The following is a 24933-nucleotide window of genomic DNA, read 5'->3' on the forward strand; positions in this document are numbered from 1 at the left end:
CTTACAGAGCTTCATAGTAAGTTTTATATGTCACTATAGATGAAATATTTTTCTGTAGAAAGTGTTTAATGCAGTGTTTCTGACACTGTTAAAGTGATATTTGTTTTTTATCAGTGCGTTTGACTTCATATTTTTGCACATATATACTCCTTTTTAAAGGAGTCAGGACTTAAATTTCAGGAACAAGATTTTGTTTTTGTCTTCGTTGTTGTTTGCATTAAGGGACTTGTTTTGAATTTAAATTCCTTTGTATCCCAAGTGGAAATGTTTAGAATAAAATTACCTAACTAGACTTGAAGCTAATATGTGCGAAGCACTTATAAGTAGAAAAAAATTTTAACACATACTAAGTAAATTTTCCTATTATTAGTTTTAAAGTAACTTTAGTAATGTATGAGAATTATGCAAAGCTGACAAAAATAGAAACTTCCATGGGTGTCAACAAGAGTAACATGGAGCAAAACATCAGATGGTGGTGGGTGAAAATGCTAACAGATCTTAATAACATTCATCATTGAAAAATACCATTTTATAGCTTGGACCTTTCTTCACTCAAGTGCACTAATAAATTATGTATGTTGCTTGAACAACTAGCATTCCTTTGGACCATTGGACTATGAAAGTCTCCAACAAGAACTTGCTTTAAAAGAGACAGTATGGAAAAAAGTGTCACCTGAGTCAAATGAGGACATCTCTACAACTGTAGTATATAGAATGGAAAGTCTGGGAGAGAAAAGCTAAAGAAATGGGTTCTAGTTTCATAATGCTCTTCATTTAACCTTTCAAACATCTTTAGTTTTTTTTGCATACTATATTTATTGAGTTTTTTGTGCTTTCAACCTTCGGTGCTGGAGCCATAAGGCTTTTTTTTTTTGAATCTTTGTGTAAAGTTAATAGATTAAAAAGTGGATTTGTCAGTCTTAAAAAATATAAATAAAGCAAATTTGCTTTATTTTTTTTTTAAATGAAAGGAAAAATTTCTTTAAATTTTTTCTTGGTGTAATTAAAATTTTAACTATATGTAGTCAAATAATCCCACTTTAAAATAATAGCAGAAATTGGTAATTTCTTGGTTCTGAAAGTCACAGACTGAACTCATAAATTTTATCATATTTCTTTATTTTCCAGTTTTAAAATTGATATGGTGTCTCCAGTAGCAATATAAAGTATTTCTGTGCTAAATACAAAAGTAAAAAGACATAATTATGATTTCCAAATTATTTAATATAGCAGCAGATAGATTTGTTTTACTCTTTTATTTTGGCTTTAGATTTTTTAAAATTTATTTAAAATTCTGTCAAACACTTTAAAATATCTTTGCTTTTTCACTTTGCAACTCCTTTGTTCTGTCAGAATTGTTATGTACAGGAGTGTGTTATGTTACTAAAGCGTTCCAGCCAAAGAATTTCCGATGTAAGATAATGACATGTTTCACTGTTAAAAACCTATAATGGTTACTCAGAAGGAGCAGCAGTGAGTGTCTTCAAGTGAAATATTTACCTGAACAGTTTTATTTTCATATTACCCACATAACTTTTTCTGTGTTATATTTAAGTGTGAATGGTGAATTTTGGTTTTTAGCTTTTAATAATTATAATAATTTCACAAATGCTAATGAACTTTTGCGATAAATTATAATTACATCTCATAAAGCTTGTTTTATTTGAACTCTTTCAGAGTAGATAGGAAATGAATTCAGTCTGAAGGTAGTAAGTATGCTACTAAAATACCTGTTAGATTTTAATCCTTTTGTTCGGTTATAATAATGCAATATTGAGAATCAAAACTTGTTTTTAAGAGGACTCTAGGTTCTGCACAGCCTAAATTTGCAATAATTCACAATGTTTAAAGTCTGTCTTGGCAAAGTAATTGTAAAGTTCTGTAGGATCCTATTGATACTTCTTCCTTCCTCCATGTACCTCTCTGTTTCTCCCCACAGTTCCCCAGAGCTTCAAGATTTTGGAGGGACAGGGATGGAGTCAGGAGGAGAACTTGATAGTTTCTTAGTATCATGGCATACATGTGGTGTAGGGTAAAGTCTAAAATAGTAATTACAGTGTAGCAAAAAATAATTTCCTGGATGGTTTAGATGCAAGTGAAAACACAGATGTAGAAAGTCTTGATTATATGAGTTTGGGAACTATGATATTAGGAAAAGAAGTTCTCTTCCAAACTTGTTTAAATGCCTTTTGGCCCAACTGAAGTATTAAACATATTTTAAAAATAATTATGCAGTAAGTTTTAGAGAATATTAGCCAAGGATTTTATGGCTAATTGTTCCTCTGATGTACAGATGCATATCCTAACTGGATGTTTCTGGTTTGGCCATTTACATGAGAGTGGTATGTCTGCACTCTCCATACCTTTATACCTTACCTCTGCTATACCTTTGAACAGTGTCATTCATATTAATTCACAGAGCTATTTGTGGTTTGGGGACTGAGTGTCTTTAATTGGTAGTTTCCAAATAAAAGGCTCCCCTCTCCCACACTCTAATTGTTACATTTTACTGTTTCAATGGAGGTGGGTTTTACTTGATAAAATGAAAATTTCATATTATATCCACATTTGTACAGATTTCAAAATGATGTTAATTTTTGCCACTTACTATGTTGATAAGGCTTAAATACACACCAATGGAGAAGGGTTATCTAAGCTACTGTGTTTATAGAATCCTGTTAAAGATGAGCATCCAGAAATTTTTGTTGGCAGGTATAAATGGAAGAAGAGAAGATATTGTGAATAGGTCCTCAAACTTTACTTTTAAAAAAAAAAGAGGAAAATCTTTGCCAGGTTTAAAAACATTATTTTGATTCTTTCAGTATTTTAAATACCTTTTCAAATAAAGTTATTGAAAAGTACCCAATATTGTTGAATTTAATGTCTTATGCCATTACTGATTCTTGATATTCAAGCATTTTGAAGTTAGCATATTTGTTTTTCTTTTTTTTCCACCATTAACATTTCATTTGAAATGCATATCCTTTCTGAAATACTTTATTTTTAGCATAAATGTTGTGCATTTTATCTTAGTGTTTGGATTAATCCATTTGTGTTATTTAGCTTTCTTTTATTTGCTTTGTATATTAATGTACCTTTTATTTTCCAGTATGCCTACTTTTTGTATTGTATAATAAATTTATTTTAAGCTGATTTTATTGGTTTTTTTTAATAAAAGCAACTCCAGCATTTTAAGTATAACATGGAATTTTAACTTTAAAAGTCATGCTTTATGAAGATATAATAAAAATGCTTTATAATTTTAGTTAATTCTGAGACTAATGTGAAGAGAAACTATAGAAATACTCAAAGGCTTCATCTGATTCTCTTTTTTTAATGTAGTATAGTGTTGGTGGGTTTTTTTAACTTTCGGGGAGGACGTTTTTCAATTGGTTGTATTAGAAGTATTTGAATAAAGATTTTTTTCCTAATTTTTTTTTTGTTGTTTTTCCACTTAACAACTTAGGGGGAAAAGCTCTTCTCCATTTACAGAATATTTCTGCTTTCTGAGCAAGAACATCACTGATTCACTATGTAATTGTTGCTTTATCAGTTGTCCAGAATAGGAGAAATGTTTCTAAGATCAAACAATATTATTGCATTAGAATAGAATTGTAAACCTCAGTAGAATTTATATTGAGTAGAAAAACTATAAAATTGAAATTCACCTTAACTACTTTTTAAGAAATTTAATTTTCAGAAGGAACTTAGTATAGTTCTACAGCATGGTGCAAATTATAAAGTATGTGCATTGTAGGTCAGATACAGTACTTTTAAGTTTTTGTTTGATGAAATTTTCCATTCATATCCAGAGAAACATCCCAAATATATTGGTGGAGTTTTTAAAACTGTTTGAAGGGGAAATACTGTTGTTTATAGGAATTTCTATTTATCTGTGGGATTTTTTCCATAGTGTTCTTTTGGGACTAGTAAATAGGGAGTTCCATTGTCATGTTATATTCAGTTTGTAAGTTTGTGATCACTAGCTTTTAAAGATACATTTGGGGTTGTTTTGTTGGTGTTTTTAGTCCCTTTGAAACAGGTAACTCAGCTTGGTCTGAAAGTATAGTTTTATAGGCATGTATGTGTGTGGAAAGAACCACTGAATATATGCTGATATTGTCAGTCTGTATCATGATAATTTATATAAATATATATGAACGTGTATCTAATAGATGTCTATATATATTATCTGTCTTTATCCATCCATTCATATTCTGAAAATCAGTAGCAGTTACTTCTACACAGTATGTCCTGTATAAATGGTTCATTGATCTATTCTAGGTTCTGTTGTAGGAGAACTTTGAATTTTTGCTGACCCAGAACTTATAAAATATAGCATATTTTACTTGTTTCAGTTTACCTTTAAAGATATGTGGTTTCTGTTTTGCTCCCATTCACTACTAGCACTATCAGAGAGGATAATAATGATATTGGAGAACTCCACAAAAAGGAAAGCAAGAACATCAGATTTCATGTGGAAGCTGACTTTAGTTTCCAAAATTATTACATGGAAGGATTGTATACAACTTAAATAATGGACTTCTTAGTTACAACAGTTTACTCTATGGAATAATTTTATTCCAAATCTTGTGCTCAATTTTTAGTTTTTTAACGAGTAACATGCTTTCTGTTCAGTTCCTCCTTTACCATAAATGTAATATTTAATTAAAGCCAGATGAATTGGAGGTGGGGCTTGTTATGATTCATCGTGGCCCATCCCTCAGATTTTTACTCAGATTTTTCAGAGTAGACTTTTGTCCATTCACTGTAATGTAGTTCAAAGCCAAAACTATGTATGAAGGTAGATTCAAGTATATCAAGTTCAACCACTTTTATTTTAAATTGTAACACAGTTAACATTTGTTTTCTACACTGTTTAGAAATGGAAGGAATTTAATTGGACTAAGATTCTTTTATTCCTTTTCTCCCTCTCTCTGCCCCAGTTGTAGTTTATTAATGTGAATAGCACACAGTGCACACTGAAGAAGTTTAGGAACATACTGAACTTGCCTGGTGGCTCAGATGGTAAAGAATCCACCTGCAATGCGGGAAGGCTGGGTTTGATCCCTGGGTTGGGAAGATTCTCTGGAGAAGAGAAGGGCAAGAATTAAACTGTCTTAGTCTGGAATTCTACTTTTAAAAATACTGTAAATCTAGGACAAAATCTGTCCAGTATAAAACAGAGCTCGAAAAACTTGATTTTTTAGTCGTTAAATAGTAATGGAAAAGATACTTACTTAAAAAAAATATTAAATAGACTGATGTAAGTCTTTATTTAATGAATTGATTCTCTTCCTGTAGTTTTAAAATGTTCCTTTCTAAATTTATGTTTTGTGAGCATATGAAAGGAAGTTTAAGGTTGATTTAGTTTACGTTAAGTGTTTTGTAGATTGTTTATCCTAGTAATTTTTAATAAGTCGTAGCTATAGAGATTTTTAATATATGTAAAACCAGTGTTGATCAAAACTTTTGTAATGGTTTCCTAATCCATTTATCGTAAGATGAATAGACTGCTAATTAGCACTTGGCACATTACATTTTTGTTATTTTGGGCGTAATATACAAAACACTTCTTGTTGGGAACTGTTATGTTTGGTTACATTAAAAAAAAAAATGAACAGGTAATGATCCTTGATTCCAAGTACTTTAATGAACTTGTAAGCAGTCCAGTATGCAGGTTCAAAGGAAAGAATAATGAAATGACAAATTCTGCCAATTGATCTCATAATGTTGGTATTATTATTAGACTTTTAACTCTAAATTTCATTTACTAATTTGGAAGTATTTTAGTTACAATCTCAGTGGTAAAGAAAAATTTTAGTATACTTAAGTCAAATTTTAATGTCTGAGGATCTTATTTTTCTGGACATAGTATTATAAAAAAATAATGATTTTTATTTCATCAAGTATTTACCTTGCTAAAATATTTTCAATCCTAATGTCTCAGCTGGTTGAAATTACCTATTTGGAAGGCCTAGCTTTTAAAAGGAAAAATCCTTACCTGAAACAGTTTTAAATTTCTATTTATTACATTTCTGGAGTTTTTTGTATAGTGAAATTCTCTCCTGCCTAACAATTCTACTTGAAACTCTTAGTTATAATTTTAATTCATATCCTATAAACAGATGAAGAATTTCTTTTATTTTTAAAATACAATTCAGCTGTTCTAGGTCTTTGTTCTTTCATTTACTGTAGTCTAGTAATTTATTAGAATCACATGGTTGAGCTGGAAAGGAATCTTGAAGGTTATCTACGTCAAACTCCCATTCCTCCCAGCCCTCTTTTCCAGGTAGCACCTTGCTTTCTCAATTAGCACATTTACTCCCCCCACCTTCTTTGATAGGGTTGGTTTATTTTATGTATTTTGGGACAGCCTTTTATTTGTTGGGTATTTTTATCCTATGTGTATGTGCACACACATGCACACTAAATCGCTTCAGTTGTGTCTGACTTTGTGACCCTATGGACTGTAGCCCACCAGGCTTCTCTGTTCATGGAATTCTCCAGGTATAATTGGCAGTACTGGTTAATATGATTGTAAGTTACTTGGCAAACTAATCATCCCATCAGTGTTTATTAAAATGAATTGTATTTTTCTAGTATATAGTTATATGATGCATTTATAAAGACTAATAAAGCTAGAAATGTATGTCACAGTTATGCAGTAGTTCTAAAAATAAATCATGACCCCAGAATCTTTGAAAGAAACTAAAGGATAACAGAAATGTTACTCTAAAAATAAATGTTGCACCCTTGGCTTTTGAAAATAAATTCCTTTGAGATTAGGCTAAATATATAAGTTAAAAAAGTTTTTCAAGTAGTAAAAAGGTTATTGGAGTTCCAAAAATATGTTTTCTGGAAATTTTTTTTTCCAGTTAGCTTTTCCCAGCACACACTGTACAAAATACCTAGCTAGTTCCATTGTTTCTGCTTTAGATATTTGGTTCTTTGAGTGGCTTCAGAAAAAGGCTCCCTGTTTGCCTATTACTTTATTGTGTGTATTATCCTCAGTATCAATATATTTCATAGTTCTGGGATTTTTTTTTTATGAAGGAGATATATATTCTTGAAGTGCATTAATTTTTTAAAGAGTTGATTTAAATGTTAAAACTTTATTACTATTCTTAAAAAAAAAAAACTACTGTTTCTTCTCAAAATTTAAACTTGCCTAGGAAACTCTTCCCCCAAGTTTGTATAAGTGAGAACCTGAACTTTTAAGAGACTGACTCATTCAGTATAAGCTTGCTTGTATTGAATGCTTGCTTTCACATTATATCTATTAAATTAGAATGATGCTGAAATGCTAGCATTAGTTATGCAGATATAACTATTCATGTTTGGGTATTCCATTGTAAGATCTGAATTAAAATCATGATCTTCGGTCTCTTGTTAAACTTTTCCTTAGCTTCAAATGACTAGTTTTCATTATTTTGTGTGTTCCTTTCATAAATCATCACTAAGGATCACTACAATTCGTCCTTTAAGGGGATAACATAAAACTTAACTCTTTTATCCATTAAGGGAGATTAATGATGTATAGAATTATATCAGTTATTAATTGAATTACATCCAAGGTCTGTTTTGTTTTTTCTTGTAGTCTCTCAAAATTAAAGAATCCTAATTGAAAAACTCAAAATCTGTTAATCTTGAGTATTATTTCTTTTTCATCCTTTCCTGACGTAACTCATTTTGGGCTTAAAATGAGATAACTGTAAAAACTATATTAGAGTTGCTCATAAAATGGGCTTTCATTTTCAAACCTTCTTGTTGCTGGTAGGTTAATTTCCAATTCTTTTCATGTTGTTAGCATTTGTCACTCTACTTTTATTTTCTTTAAAATGTTATTTTTAAAAATTCACAATTGATAAAGTATAAACTTATCAATATGATATAACTTGTTGGTAGTTTATTTTACAATTGACTTTGAATACATGCATCTGTGGGTCCAGGTCTGTGTAGAAGATTTATAATTTAAATACAGAAATGAACTAAATATTTCTGCTTTGAGTTGAAATGAATACATGTTACAGTTTCTGCAGAATGGAACTTTATTGACATCCTTTGAAGTTGTAGGACAAATGATTTTGTTAAAATTCTTTTGACTAATACCATTAACCCACTTTAATCATACCAATAAAATATTTCTGCCTAATGTTTCCTCTTTTTACCTGAAACAGAAACTTAGGAGAACAGTTTTCATGATGCAGGAAGTAGAGCTTAACTTTCTATTACCTGTTGTTGAAGTGTTTCAACTAAAGCGTGCTGTTACAATAGTCTCTGTATAACATTTTTTCTTTTTCACCTAAAGGAGAAACAAGGGAGAAAAAACTAATTGCAGTGTTTTTAGCCAAGTAATAAAAACTGGAGAAGCTTTCATTTTTGTCTCTGTTGTGCAATTTTATTTTATAGCCACCGTATATATCTGCCACAGAACCATCACTGTTATTTATTTTGTATCCCTTACATGTTGGACTTTGTCCTGTAATGATCTGCTTGCTTTCATGTTCGTATAGATTTACCATGTGTGTAGGGCCTTTTGGATATAGAGCTGCTATTGTTTGCATACTGTGTTTTGTAGGTTTTGCTATGCAAAAGTTCTTACTCACTGCCATTGTGAGGCTTAGAATTTTGTGTTAGTTAAGAATTTGGGATCTTCTGCAGAAGTTTTTGATAATTGAAACTTTTGGTTTACCTAGCATTTTTTTACTTAAAAATCATCAGTGAGTGCTGGTCAGTTAGTTGGGCATACGATTCAAGTGGGTATCCTGATGGGATATTCTGTGGGCATGAATTTTGAGTTTTGATTTGCTTTTTTCATATTTACACACACACTGATCAGGCAATATGTTAGGTGTTAGAGATGCTGCTCTAAGAGGCAAGGTTCTTCTCCCTGTGCTGACCACAATCTGTAGAAGCAGGGAGGCTGCCTCCATTCTGCAACTCTAGGATTGACAGTGCAGAGTTTTCTGTGCTATATATGAGCAAGCACATTAAACATCACTGGCATCTAAATATTCTTGAGCCCCCAAACCAACTTCTAGAACATTTCAGATTTTCAGTTTATCTATTGTATGTTTTGGCTCATGTACAAGGAGAAAAATAAAATAGCCAATGTTTTGATTTCACTGTCAGCTTTTTTTCAGTAAGTAAGGCTGAATGGCATCAATGACTCGATGGGCATGAGTTTGAATAAACTCCAGGAGTTTGTGATGGACAGGGAGGCCTGGCGTGCCTAGGTTCACAAAGAGCCGGACACAACTGAGTTACTGAAATGGACTGAACTGAATGATTATAGATGTTGACTTGTCTATAAATAATGCCAAATGAGTTTGACATACAATTTTAAGGCTCAAGTCTAATGTAGGTAAAGGAGATTTTTGTATATTAACTCAGTCTACCACTTATTTTCTAGTATTCTTTAAAAATCTCAGTTATTTTCAATTTGATCAGTTAATAAAATTCACCCTTCAAATCTTGACATCCACTTAAAAGTATGATTATCTGTTAACCCACTCCTACCAAATAGATGACTAAATGTAAGCATAAGAGTCTAAACACATGAATATTTTTAAAGTTCACTTTAAAACCATCTCATTAAGCTTGTTGACTATATGTTCAGCAGAATATGTCACTAGGAGAAAGGACTGGTTTAGACTATGAAGTAATAACCTGTGTTCCTTCTAATCAGAAAACTACAGTAGCTATGTTCATTAAGTTACTTGCTGGCTACAATGCACAAAAGTGAACAGGTTTTACAGGATTTGGGGCCAAGTCTAGTGACCATGTTGTAATTAATCTCGCCCTAGACAGCTTCTTTTGTAGAGATGCAATGAAAAGGGAGGAAGGCGGGTACTACTAGAGAAGTTTGAAAGTGTTTTACAGATAACATACAAAATAGGTGCAAAAGTTTATTCTTTTGTTCATTTGCCTTCATGCAGTAATTATGGAGCAGCCACTACAAGCCAGGAATTTTTTTGTGTTCTGGGCAAGATCACAAGACACAATATTATAGATCATATATTCCAGGAGTTAGTATAGCAAAAAACAGCCTAGATAAGTTATTGCATAAGATAATTTCAAATAGTGTTGTATCTTCAAAAAAGAACGTATGTCACTGTTCTATCTTAATAATTTGGAAATCTCAAACTTTGTTAAGCAAGCACTCCTCAAAAAAGCTAAATAACTTCAGTCTGTTTCATTACATTGTTAGTTGTTGAATGAAGTAAAAACCTTACTCAGATGGATATCTGGGAGTTAATGACCACCTGGACCACTTAACTTATTGACAGACAGCTCTGATGCTGTGGTAACAGCCCATTTGCAATATTTCTGCCTGATTCTGATAGACTCATTTTTTGTTCTAGAAGTTGGTTGGCTCAAGCACAGTGTTTTAAAATTTTGTGTCATATTTTTGAAAAAAACATAACCAGATGTATATACAGTTGACCTTTAACAACACAGGGATAAGGGGCCCTGATGCTGTTGAAAATCTACATACAGCTTTACAGTAGACCTTCTGTGCCCTTGGTTCCCCATCCATGGATTCAACCAACTGGCAGATTCTATAATACTATATGTAGTATGTATTTATTGGGGGAAGAAAAACATACAGATGTTGACCCACACAGTTCAAACTTGTGTTGTTCAAGGGTCAACTGTGTTCACCCATATTCTCCACCCTCCGCCCCCACCTCTTGCAACCACCAATCTGTCCTCTGTATCTATGAGCTTGTTTTTAGCTTCCAAATATGAGAAAGATCATAGTATTTGTCTTTCTCTGTGTGCCTTCCTTCATGTAGTATAAAGCCCTTGAAGTCCATCTATGTTGTCTTAAATAGCAGGGTTTTCTTTTTTATGTTTCTGTAATATTCCTGTGTGTATCCATGTGTGTGTCACAATTTTATATCCACTAATCCATTGACAGACACTGTGTTTCTCTGTTGGCTATTGTAAATAATGCTGCAGTGCATGTGCGGGTACATATATCTTTTCAAGTCAGCACATTTTCTTCAATAAATATCCAGAAATGGAATTGCTGGATCGTATGATCTGTTTTTAATTTTTTGAAGGATATCCATACTGTTCCATAGCAGCTGTGCCAATTTACCTTATCACCACCAATGCCCAAGGATTCCTTTTTCTCTGTATCCTCACCTACTTCTGTAGTTTCTAGTTTTTTGGATAATATCCTCATTCAGGTGTGATGTTTCATTGTGGTTTTGATTTGTATTTCCCTGATGATGATGCAGAACATATTCTCATGTACCTCTTGGCCATCTGAATGTCTTTGGCAAAATGTCTTTTTAGATCTCATTTTTTTAATTTTTATTTTTTCAGCCATGGATTTGCATGTGTTTCTCATCCTGATCCCATCCCCCCTCCTGCCTCCCTCTCCATCCCATCCCTCTGGGTCTTCCCAGTGCACAGCCCTGAACACTTGTCTTATGCATCCAACCTGAGCTGGTGATCTGTTTCACCCTTGATAATATACTTGTTTCAATGCTGTTCTCTCTGAAAATCCCACCCTTGCCTTCTCCCACAGAGTCTAAAAGTCTGTTCTGGAGATCTGTGTCTCTTTTTCTGTTTTGCATATAGGGTTATTGTTACCATCTTTCTAAATTCCATATATATATGTTAGTATACTGTATTGGTGTTTATCTTTCTGGCTTACTTCACTCTGTATAATGGGCTCCAGTTTCATCCATCTCATTAGAACTGATTGAAATGAATTCTTTTTAATGGCTGAGTCATATCCCATGGTGTATATGTACCACAGCTTCCTTATCCATTCGTCTGCTGATGGGCATCTAGGTTGCTTCCATGTCCTGGCTATTATAAACAGTGCTGCGATGAACATTGGGGTACACGTGTATCTTTCAGATCTGGTTTCCTCAGTGTGTATGCCCAGAAGTGGGATTGCTGGGTCATATGGCAGTTCTATTCCCAGTTTTTTAAGGAATCTCCACACTGTTCTCCATAGTGGCTGTACTAGTTTGCATTCCCACCAGCGGTGTAAGAGGGTTCCCTTTTCTCCACACCCTCTCCAGCATTTATTGCTTGTAGACTTTTGGATAGCAGCCATTCTGACTGGTGTGTAATGGTACCTCATTGAGGTTTTGATTTGCATTTCTGTGATAATGAGTGATGTTGAGCATCTTTTCATGTTTTTGTTAGCCATCTGTATGTCTTCTTTAGAGAAATGTCTTTGTAGATCTTTGGCCCACTTTTTGATTGGGTCATTTATTTTTCTGGAATTGAGCTGCAGGAGTTTTGTATATTTTTGAGATTAATCCTTTGTCGCTTCATTTGCTATTATTTTCTCCCAATCTGAGGGCTGTCTTTTCACCTTGCTTATAGTTTCCTTTGTTGTGCAAAAGTTTTAAGTTTCATTACGTCCCATTTGTTTATTTTTGCTTTTATTTCCAATATTCTGGGAGGTGGGTCATAGGGGATCTTGCTGTGATTTATGTCAGAGTGTTTTGCTTATGTTCTCCTCTAGGAGTTTTATAGTTTCTGGTCTTAGGTTTAGATCTTTAATCCATTTTGAGTTTATTTTTGTGCATGGTATTAGAAAGTGTTCTAGTTTCATTCTTTTACAAGTGGTTGACCAGTTTTCCCAGCACCACTTGTTAAAGAGGTTGTCTTTTTTCCATTGTATATCCTTGCCTCCTTTGTCAAAGATAAGGTGTCCGTAGGTATGTGGTTTTATCTCTGGGCTTTCTGTTTTGTTCCATTGATTTCTATATTTCTGTCTTTGTGCCAGTACCATACTGTCTTGATGGCTGTGGCTTTGTAGTAGAGCCTGAAATCAGGCAGGTTGATTCCTTCAGTTCCATTCTTCTTTCTCAATATTACTTTGGCTATTCGAGGTATTTTGTATTTCCCATACAAATTGAGAAATTATTTGTCCTAGTTCTGTGAAGAATACCATTAGTAGCTTGATAGGGATTGCATTGAATCTATAGATCGCTTTGGGTAGTATACTCATTTTCACATAATTGATCCTTCCAATCCATGAACACGGTATATTTCTCCATCCATTTGTGTCCTCTTTGATTTCTTTCATCAGTGTTTTATAGTTTTCTATGTATAGGTCTTTTGTTTCTTCTAAGTATTTTATTCTTTTTGTTGCAATGGTGAATGGTATTGTTTCCTTAAGTTCTCTTTCTGTTTTCTCATTGGTAGTGTATAGGAATGCAAGGGATTTCTGCGTGTTAATTTTATATCCTACAACTTTACTATATTCATTGATTAGCTCTAGTAATTTGCTGGTAGAGTCTTTAGGGTTTTCTATGTAGAGGATCATGTCATCTGCAAACAGAGTTTTACTTCTTCTTTTCCTATCTGGATTCCTTTTATTTCTTTTTCTGCTCTGATTGCTGTGGCCAACACTTCCAAAACTATGTTGAATAGTAGTGGTGAGAGTAGGCACCCTTGTCTTGTTCCTGACTTTAAGGGAAATGCTTTCAATTTTTCACCATTGAGGATAATGTTTGCTGTGGGTTTGTCATATATAGCTTTCATTATGTTGAGGTATGTTCCTTCTATACCTGCTTTCTAAAGAGTTTTTATCATAAATGGATGTTGAATTTTTTCAAAGGCTTTTTCTTCATCTGTGGAGATAATCATATGGTTTTTATCTTTCAATTTATTAATGTGGTGTATTACATTGATTGATTTGCAGATATTAAAGAATCCTTGCATTCCTGGGATAAAGCCCACTTTGTTATGATGTATGATCTTTTTAATATGTTGTTGGATTCTGTTTGCTAGAATTTTGTTAAGGATTTTTGCATCATGTTCATCAGTGATATTGGCCTGTGGTTTTCTTTTTTTGTGGCATCTTTGTCTGGTTTTGGAATTAGGGTGATGGTGGCCTCATAGAAGGAGTTTGGAAGTTTACCTTCTGCAATTTTCTGGAAGAGTTTGAGTAAGATAGGTGTTAGCTCTTCTCTAAATTTTTGGCAGAATTCAGCTGTGAAGCCATCTGGTCCTGGGCTTTTGTTTGCTGGAAGATTTCTGATTACAGTTTTGATTTCCATGCTTGTGATCAGTCTGTTAAGATCTTCTATTTCTTCCTGGTTCAGTTTTGGAAAGTTATACTTTTCTAGGAATTTGTCCATTTCTTCCAAGTTGTCCATTTTATTGGCATAGAGCTGCTGGTAGTGGTCTCTTATGATCCTTTGTATTTCAGTGTTGTCTGTTGTGATCTCTCCATTTTCATTTCTAATTTTGTTGATTTGTTTCTTCTCCCTTTGTTTCTTAATGAGTCTGGCTAACGGTTTGTCAATTTTGTTTATCTTTTCAAAAAAGCAGCTTTTAGCTTTGTTCATTTTTGCTATGGTCTCTTTTGTTTCTTTTGCATTTATTTCTGCCCTAATTTTTAAGATTTCTTTCCTTCTGCTAACCCTGGCGTTCTTCATTTCTTCCTTCTTTAGTTGCTTTAGGTGTAGAGCTAGGTTATTTATTTGACTTTTTTCTTGTTTCTTGAGGTAAGCCTGTATTGCTATGAACCTGCCCCTTAGCACTGTTTTTACAGTGTCCCGTAGGTTTTGGGTTGTTGTGTTTTCATTTTCATTTGTTTCTATGCATATTTTTATTTTTTTTTATTTCTTCTATGATTTGTTGGTTATTCAGAAGCGTGTTATTTAGCCTCCATGTGTTTGAATTTTTAATAGTTTTTTTCCTGCAATTGAGATCTAGTTTTACTGCATTGTGGTCAAAAAAGATGACTGGAATGATTTCAGTTTTTTTGAATTTACCAAGGCTAGATGTATTGCCCAGGATGTGATCTATTCTGGAGAATGTTCCGTGTGCACTTGAGAAAAAGGTGAAATTGATTGTTTTGGGGTGAAATGTCCTATAGATATCAATTAGGTCTAGCTGGACCGCTGTGTCATTTAAAGTTTGTGTTTCCTTGTTAATTTTCTGTTTAGTTTAGATCTCATTTTTTAGTTGGTTTTTTTAATGTACTGTTTAGTTGTATGAATTCTTTACATAATTTGGATATTATCACACATGGTTTACAAATATTTTTTTTGCTATTAAGTAGTTTGTTTTTCATTTTGTTGATGGTCTCCTTTGCTCTGCAGAAGGTTTTTATTTTGAGGTAGTCTGGCTTGTTTATTTCTGCTTTTGGTGTCGTATTCAAAAATATCACTGCCAAGACTCATGTCAAGAAGCTTACTGCTTGTTTTATTCTGGGTGTTTTATGATTTGGGATTTTAGTTTCAAGTTTTTAATCTGTGTTAAGTTCATTTTTGGGTATGGTATGTGATAATGGTCTTCTTTTATTCCTTTGCATGTAGCCGTCCAGTTTCCCAACACCATCTATTGAAGAGACTGTCATTTCTCTGTTGTGTATTTTTTTGCTCCTTTGTTGTAAATTAATTGACCATATCTGTGTGGTTTATATCTGGGTTCTGTTCTAGCCCATTGATCTCTGTATATGTTTTTATGCCAATACCACCTGTCTTAATTAATACAGTTTTTAATATGGTTTGACATCAGGGAGTGTGATGCCTCTAGCTTTGTTTTTCTTTCTCAAGATTGCTCTGATTTTTGGGTTCTTTGTGGTTCTGTGCAAATTTTAGAGGTTTTCTTTTTTTCTGTGAAAAATACCATTGGAATTTTGATAAGGATGGCATTAAATCTGTATATTACTTTGAGAAGTGTGGACAGTTTAACAGTATTTTAGTCCTTGAGCATGAAATATTTTTCTGTTTATTTTTTTTTTGTCTTCAGTTTCTTTCATTAATCTTGTAGTTTTCAACATATAGGTCTTTCATCTCCTTGGTTAAATTTATTCTTAGCTGTTTTATTCCTTTCGATGTAATTGCAAATGAGGTTGTTTTCTTAATTTCTTTCTTTTGATAGTTTGTTACTAATGTATAGAAATGCAACAGACTTTTCTGTATTGATTTTGTATCCTACAACTTCACTGAATTTATTAGTTCTAGCAGATTTCTGATGGAGCTTTTTAGGGTTTTCTATGTATGTCTTCTGCAGATAGTAACAGTTTGACTCTTTTCTTTCCAGTTTGGATTTCTTGTCTTTTTCTTGTCTGTTTGCTTTGTCTAGAACTTCCAGTACAGTGTTGAATAAAAATAGTGAAAGTGCACATCTTTATTCTTTATGACCTTAGAAGAAAAACTTCCAACTTTTCACTATAAAGTATGGTACTAACTGTGGACTTGTCATATATGCCCTTTATTATGTTGAGGTACATTCCCCACTTTGTTGAGTTTTTTTTAAATCATAAATGGATGTTGAATTTTTTCAAATGCTTTTTCTGCATCTATTGAGATGACTATATGATTTTTATCCTTCATTTTGTTAATCAGGTGTATGTTAATCTGGTGTAGCACATTGACTGATTTGTGCATGTTGACCCATCCTTGCACCCCTGCAGTAAATCCCACGTGATCACAGTATATGACCCTTTTAGTGAATTGCTAAATTTGCTTTGCTAATATTGTGTTGAGGATTTTTGCATCTGTAATCATCAAAAATACTGATGTGTCATTTTCTTTTTTGTGATGTCTTTTGTCTGGTTTTGGTATTGCGGTGATGATGGCCTTGTAAAATGAGTTTGGAGGAGTTCCCTCCTCTTCCAAATGGAAAAGATGCATTTTCAGTCCTTTTGTTTGCCTCATCTAAATGTCTGTTAGCTAAACTCAGTTTATTAAAACCTTTATAAATCCTGACTTTTCACAGACATCAAAGTTCAGGGCTTTCATTAATCCTATTTATGTGTAATTGTTCAATGATCTGGAACTTCATTATGCAAAAATGAATGTATCTTTGTTCACATCTGCACTTGTTTTTAGTATAAAGATTTTTTTTTTTTTTGGAAACGAATAGAATGAGAGTGATTCAGTGTTGGAAAAAATGAAATATTCTATCATAATTTAGAGCCATTTATAGTTGTCCTTCTATATGTTTGATTTTTAGTTTAATGACAATGTTAAACATAAGCAAAAAATCACAAAAACATGACATGTATACTAGATCATGAAGAAACAATTTTGTTATTAAAGTGTATTTGAAAAAAAATAGCTTCTGCCATTCCCAGTGCACTTATTCTGGCAGGTGAGTGGTAGATGAATGCATTTTCCATCTGTTTTCTCGCAGAATTGCTTTTATAATAATGTATTATGTATAATGTATTTGTACCAATAGTGTGGTACAAAAGTAGTCATACAGTCCCATTTTTTCTGTGAAGTTGCTTTCCCACTTACGTAGCTGTAAGAAAGTGGCTAAGACTCTTCTGGTCTCTAGGTTTCCTCTTCAATATTGTTAGTCCCTGTTTTACTTAGTTACCAAATAGTTTTTTATCTCTTCTGCACCAAGAATTTTGTTCTCCTCTTATGTGTGTTTTCTCCTCTTTCCTGCTGCTGTATGTAAGTCCCCCACCAATGTCTAATATTAGATCCCTTTATATAAATTAATACATAACCTTTAAAATTATTTTTTTGTTCTTCCTATTAAGAACTGATTATCTCAGTATTTATTAGCTTTTGTTTAAATCACGTAACAGAATTAGTTCAAGGTATTTAGCCAACTTGGCGGAGTAGCTCAGATTTTATATAAACCGACTTTAGTGTTATCTTATTATTCACTTATTATTCACTCATGAATTAGTTATTCATTCAACCAATCTTTGTTTATTGCTTATTATGTCCCAGAAACTGCAAAGTGCTTAAAATAGCCAGCAGTTAATGAAACAAGTATGATCCAGCTCTTGGTGTTCTCAATCTAGAAGGGGATGCAGATATTGAATAAATAATTACTAAAATAATTTAATATAAGTAATTTCTTCATACTGATACATATAATTCTAGTTTATTTTAACTGCTATAAAGAAGGTGAAATGGTATATTCTGTGACACTGTTTTTATATACCCATAACAGACTTTGTGAGACAAATACACAATGTAGTTAAAGTATAAGAACATGCACTCCAGTCTTCAATGAAGCTCACCTCTGGGCGGAGAGGGAGTGGATGCAGGAGAAATATCAATAGTTAGCTGTATCTTTAATTTATCTTTTAAAAATACTAATCAAATATGATAGAATAAATGAAAGGAAAGTACAGAGTAGAGTGCTAGGAAATGGTATAACATGAAAACCTCATTTTACCTGGATGATTCAATATGGTTGTTTTCCATGAAAGGTGATAGTTAACTTTAGAATGAGTTAGAGGAAGGGTTGTTGTTAGTCGCTAAGTCAAGTCTGACTCTTCTATCCTATCAGACTCCTCAGTCCATGGGATTTCCCAAGCAAGAATCCTGGAGTGTGTTGTCATTTCTTTGTCCAGGGGATCTTCCTGACTCAGGGACCAAACCCGCATCTCCTGCATTGGCAGGTAGATTCTTTACTGCTGAGCTACCAGGGAGACCCAAGAGAAAGGGTAGAGTAGGATTAATAGGATAGTCTGGTTTTAGAAGGGCCTCAGGACAGGAAGGAGTTTAGCACATTTCAGAAAGTGAGAGTAAGCAAATGTGGTGAGGCGAGGTGAGTGGAGATAGGCCCTGGATGTGTCTTAGAAGATCACATTATGTAGGGTCACCCTTCTCATATTTTAATACGCATCTTCTGAATTGCTAAGTATCCTAATTATAAAGTGGAGATTCCTAAAGTCCAACACCAAAGATTGCTTTTAAAATCTGCATTTAAAAAGAAAAAAATCTGCATTTTTATTAAGCATCCCAGGTGTTTATGCTGCAGTTAGTCCTCTGAACACAGTTGGGCAAAAACCTATGTAGGGTTTTATATGCCATTTATATATAGGGTTTTATATGCCATTTATATGTAGGGTTGTTTTTTTGTTTGTTTTTTATTTTTGATTGGGTCTCAGATAGGTTCATCATTTTTTTTTCATATATTTTTATTAGTTGGAGGCTAATTACTTTACAATATTGTAGTGGTTTTTGCCATACATTGACATGAATCAGCCATGGATTTACATGTGTTCACCATCCTGATCCCCCCTCCCACCTCCCTCCTCATCACATCCCTCTGGATCTTCCCAGTGCACCAGCCCCGAGCACTTGTCTCATGCATCCAGCCTGGGCTGGCGATCTGTTTCACACTTGATAATATACATGTTTCAGTGCTGTTCTCTCAGATCATCCCACCCTCGCCTTCTCCCACAGAGTCCAAAAGTCTATTCTGTACATCCGTGCCTCCTTTTCTGTCCTGCATATAGGGTTATTGTTACCATCTTTTTAAATTCCATATATATGTATATATAGGGTTTTATATCCATATGGGACTATTCATAGTGCAGTTGGAAACTTGAAGACTTAAGAGACATGACATGACACTGCTCTGCGGAGAATAAATTAGAGGAGGGCAAGAGTTGAAGTTCTGAGCCCAAAATGAGATGTGGTAGTGGTTTAGAATAGGGCATTAGAAGTGGAAAAGGTGGATAACAGGTTTCAGAGATGAAATTGGCAAGCATGTGTTGATAGTATTTGATGGATGAAAAAGATGAGATATCAAATTGACCACCAGGTGTTTAGTAGGAGCAATAGGGAGGATGCTCCTGCTCTTACTGTGATGGAGAAGTGAAATTTGTGAGTACAGAAAGAAATTAATTTTGGTTTTGACAGTTAAGGATCTGTTTGACTCTAGATATCAGGAGGTTGATTAACAGTGGTTTAGACAAGTGGGATTATTTTTCTCATATAACAAGTCTGGGGTAGACAATCTGATGGTAGTGCCATCAGAAAGGTATGCTCTGCTGCGACCATCCTTAGTGTCTGGACATTAGACCTCATGCCTACAACCTTATAGTTGCCAGATAGGTGTTCCATTCTAGGTCTCTCTTGTATGGTCAGAGTAGAAGAATAAAGGAAAGAGTGATACCTAAATCAATGTGAAAAATTTCCCAGAAACCCATATACTCACTGACCAGACTAGATATAAGGGAATCTAGGGGTCTGTTTTTTAATTAAGACTCATGACTGTCCCTAACGAATAGGAGATTCTATTAGTGCACACTGACAGGGTAGGAAATGGATAATGGGTAGACACTTAGCAGTATGTTAAAGATAACATCTTTTTGGCATGTCTGTATCTGTGAGATATCCAAGTAATGTTGAGTAAGTGTCAGATACAGATCTGGAATTTAGAAGAGTGGTCTTCTAATGGAATTTCATGAGGGATCAGCCTGGAAGAGTAGATTCAAAGCTGGGGGTAGGTATGTGAGACTGCTCCAGGGGACAGTGAAATGAAAAGGAACCCTAAGGAACTCCCATTTCAAAAGTAGGATAGTAGTTCAGTTCAATTCATTTCAGTCACTCAGTCGTGTCCGACTGCGACCCCATGGACTGCAGCATGCCAGGCTTCCCTGTCCATCACCAACTCCTGAAGCCTACTCAGACTCATGTCCATTGCATTGGTGATGCCGTCCAACCATCTCAGCTGTTGTCCCCTTCTCCCGCCTTCAGTCTTTTTCCAGCATGAGGGTCTTTTCCAGTGAGTCAGTTCTTTGCATCAAGTGGCCAAAGTATTGGAGTTTCAGTTTCAACATCAGTCTTTCCAGTGAACACCCATGACTATCTCCTCTAGGATGGACTGGTTGGATCTTCTTGCAGTCCAAGGGACTCTCAACAGTCTTCTCCAACACCACAATTCAGAAGCATCAGTTCGGCGCTCAGCTTTCTTCACCATCCAACTCTCACATCCATACATGACTACTGGAAAAACCATAGCCTTGACTAGACAGACCTTTGTTGGCAAAGTAAGGTCTCTGCTTTTTAATAAGCTGTCTAGGTTGGTCATAACTTTCCTTCCAAGGAGTAAGCATCTTTTAATTTCATGGCGGCAGTCACCATCTGCAGTGATTTTGGAGCCCCAAAAAATAAAGTCAACCACTGTTTCCCCATCTGTTTGCCATGAAGTCATGGGACCAGATGTCATGATCTTAGTTTTCTGAATGTTGAGCTTTAAGCCAACTTTTTCACTCTCCTCTTTCACTTTTATCAAGAGGCTCTTTAGTTCTTCACTTTCTGCCATAAGGGTGGTGTTATCTGCATGTCTGAGGTTATTGATGTTTCTCCCAGCAATCTTGATTGCAGCTTGTGCTTCTTGCAGCCCAGCATTTCTCATGATGTACTCTGCACATAAGTTAAATAAGCAGGGTGACATACATAGCCTTGACATACTCTTTTCACAACTTGGAACCAGTCTATTGTTCCATGTCCAGTTCTAACTGTTGCTTCCTGACCTGCATACAGATTTCTCAGGAGACAGGTCAGGTGGTCTGATATTCCCATCTCTCTAAGAATTTTCCACAGTTTGTTGTGATCCATACAGTCAAAGGCTTTGGCACAGTCAATAAAGCAAAAAAGCAGGTGTTTTTTTGGAACTCTCTTGCTTTTTTGATGATCCAGCAGATGTTGGCAATTTGATCTCTGGTTCCTCTGGCTTTTCTAAATCTAGCTTGAACGTCTGGAAAGTTCACAGTTCACATACTGTTGAAGCCTGGCTTAGAGAATTTTGAGCATTACTTTACTAGCGTGTGAGGTGAGTGTAATTGTGTGGTAGTTTGAACATTCCTTGGCATTGCCTTTCTTTGGGATTGGGATGAAAACTGACCTTTCCCAATCCTGTGGCCACTGCTGAGTTTTCCAAATTTGCTGGCATATTGAGTGCAGCACTTTCATAGCATCATCCTTTAGGATTTGAAATGGCTGAAAAGGGGCCAGAGAAGAGAAAATCCAGCATAGTATAGTATCAGAAGTCAAAGAAGGATTTGAAATGCAAAAAAAAAAAAAAAAAAAAGAAGTCAAAGAAGGGGAGTAACTCAATAAGGTTTGAACCATCATCTCTATCAAAGCCAGTTGAGTGTTAAGATGAGGGTTGTCCGTTTACATGGTGTCCTTCCTAACTTTCATTCTTTTGGTGTTAAAATGTCTTTTTATTTAGTAAATGATAATAGTAGATGGTTGGATTGTTTTATTGTTTGCACTTGGACAATAAACTGTTGGTAGCCCATACTGGTGACTTCCTCTTCACCTTTTAAGAATATTTTATTGGCTTTGAGATTTAAAGGTCAGAGAGCTATTTGGAGTAGAGCAGGTTTGGCAGCTGATAAAAAAAAGATCCAGTAAAGAAGGAAAGTTTGTAGTAGATACAGGAGAGTGGAAAAGGCCAATAAAGTGAGATCCCTGGAAACAGATGGAGCTCTCAGCATAGGTGGTAGATTAGGCTTGTGGAAGGAGGAGCATCTTCCAATAAAGCAGATCATTGAGACACAAGTAGATAGGTTTGCAGTCATGGTTGGAGGAGGTTGAGAGATTTTCTGTCCATTGGTTTCCATTTTCCTGAGACATATGAAAGAAGGCTTTCTGCTAAGAGTGGGTTGTGGGCTTGGCATGAGGCCATGAGATTTCAGAGCATGGAGAAGATAGGAAATGTTTGTCTTGGAGAGTGAGAGGAAGAGCTGAGGGAACCATGGTGACGTCAGGATACTATTGAGGCTGGTAGCTGTGGATATATAGTGATGACAGTTTGTTCTGTTGGGCCTCCCACCGCACCCTGCATCCTATGGCTGCATCCAAAATTTGGGTTTGCAGAATATCAGGCAGGATTTTTAGAGTAATTACGAGAAACTGATTTTAACAGCAGGGTTGGAAATCTACTTTAAACCCCACCTACATAGAAGGCGAGTTTTGGGGTCTTTTAGACCTAAAAGGTCTTTTTGTTTGTTTGTTTTTAGAATTTGGTTCTATTTAAAGAATTTTCAACTAATATAGATTACACTAAAAAGTGAATTCTGGGTATAATTTTGTCATGTCCATCCTCTTTGCTTCACAGAATAAAGTATTACTAATAAGAATTATAAATGTTTTAATATAGGTAAGTGTAAGCAGTCTTATGATAAGGTCTAATTGTGTGTATATCTAATGTTACTTTGCTTTAGTATTGACGATCTTTAAAAAAAATCCTATTCTCCAGGAACTGCTTATATTGTATTCTGGAGGAACATTGTCTCATAACTTGAATAGTAGTCAAAACATCTGTGAAAGCGTTTTGAAAAGTTGAAAGCACTAGAGAAACAGATATTTTTAATGTACCTGTTGTCTCTTGTCTATAAACACACATGTTGGACTTTTCAAAATAAAAGTGTGAAATGAACATTAAAGAACATAGAGAATTAAATATGACTCTCTGGAGACTGATGAAAATGAGGGGTATTTTTTTCTCTGATAGCGATCAGTAAGAATGTACTGTGGTTGAATAGCTGTAGAATAGTCATGTATGCGTACACTGTTTGGTTGTGGTGGGAGTGGTCAAGGCATGCAAAGGAGTGACAGGTCCTTCAATTCTAAAGTGAAATAATTCTGTCTTTCTTGCTGCCAAAACTTTGTTTCAGTTCTTACCAGAAAGAGAACATTATTTGGGAACTTGTTTGTGTTTCCTTATTTTTAATTTATACCAAACAGTGTATCATCTTATAATTCCAGTGGCCCTGATCGTGATTTTTTAAAAAGTAATATATACCAAGCATTTGGTGAACAGTTTATTTTCCTTTTATTCTCATTCTCTGTTTTTAGTTTCTTTGATTCTTTGGGGTTTTACATACTTGTCTTTTAGTTAATAATAATTATAAATAAGCATGACACTTGATCATGCCCCAAGTGTGGCACCTTGTTCTCTGTCTGAACACTAATGAATGCTAACTAATCTTCGTGGGGTTTTATAAATATTCATTTTTATAAGGGAGGAAGAGACACAGGAAGATTGTGAATATAAATGAAATTTTGATAGTTTTCAATGCAGTGCAAATACTCTTAGGTCTACGACATGGAAAATGCACTTTGTTCTTCAAAGGGATAGCTGTCTTTGCCCTGCTCATTTCTGTTTTTCTCCTATTTGCTGCTTGCTTCTTAAGAGTGCTCTGTCAGCCCACACAAAGATATGTTGTGAGTTACTTTTATACTTGGATATAAAAGGAGGGTTGCTTGTGAGCCCAGTGATATCATTTTAGACCATTCATTGGCATTTACCAGAATAATATGAGCCACTGAGATAAGAAGTTCTTTGCTGCCAGTGCTGTCTGTAGCAGTCATACTTGCTCTATTCACATTAACCCAAAACTTATATTTCATTTTTAGAGACTTGAAGAATGAAGGTACTGTGTTTTTTTCTTTTTTGGCATTGATATACTAAATTGAATGATTTGTCTTGTTCCCTTATTTTATCTTCAGTTTAAAAAGTACCTCAATAGAAAATTAGTATCTCTGATTTCTCTATTAAATTGCTCCTTAGTTGCTATTTTCTGATTTTCCATCACAACATATTTTAGTCTTGGTTCCATATTGGTGACGAAATCTCATCTCAGGTGTTGTCAGGAAATCTCTTGGCCCAGTGAATACTGAGTAGAGGTTGAGAGAACACTGACCTTGGCGTCAGGCAGACTGGGCCTGAGCCCTCATTCTGCCACTTGCCAGCACTATTCCCTTGCTCACGTTCCTTTGAATAATAATAGGACAATAACACTTTAAAGCACTTATTTCAGTCGAAGGAGAGTAGGTGCTACATATTAGCTATTTTGCTATAAATAATACATAATCCCAATTATTTTGTCTTCATGGGTCATTACATTTCTTTGATATAATTGTGACTTATAGTTTAAATGTAAGTAAAATTATTTCAAATTATTCTCATTGAGAAATTTTGAAAATGGTATGTTAAGAGAGTTTATCACTTGACTGATCAAGAGCAAAAATGCAGTGTTTGGAGCTGCCATTTTGAGGTTATATTTTGTAAGTGAAATTTCTCTTTTTTTTTTAGAGTAGAATTTGTAGTTTATTCTTCTCTACTAAAATTATGGTATGAGAATCTCCTGCATTTGTGTAGAGATTTGAAAATATGGTCAGGAAATTACAGAGCTGTTACTCCCATGAAGGATTTTCT

The 24933-nt window shown here is 34.4% G+C and overlaps 1 protein-coding gene across 5 annotated transcripts in view; it reads left to right on the forward strand.

Annotated features, from left to right (window-relative positions):
• GLS (glutaminase) overlaps positions 1-24933 on the forward strand; it is an 84337-nt gene that overhangs the window by 48224 nt on the left and 11180 nt on the right. Inside the window, exon 15 of one of the 5 annotated variants that reach the window (XM_020901511.2) lies at positions 595-3431. The exons of 3 other annotated variants lie outside the window; for them this stretch is intronic. In XM_020901511.2, the coding sequence (XP_020757170.2) occupies positions 595-741 (147 nt within the window). In that variant the 3' untranslated portion in view covers positions 742-3431. Of the gene's footprint in view, positions 1-535; positions 3432-24933 lie in introns of those variants that run through there. One more of the 5 variants, XM_070458459.1, reaches the window with a different exon arrangement.

Source organism: Odocoileus virginianus, chromosome 30 (assembly GCF_023699985.2).
Source record: "Odocoileus virginianus isolate 20LAN1187 ecotype Illinois chromosome 30, Ovbor_1.2, whole genome shotgun sequence".
Taxonomy (NCBI): domain Eukaryota; kingdom Metazoa; phylum Chordata; class Mammalia; order Artiodactyla; family Cervidae; genus Odocoileus; species Odocoileus virginianus.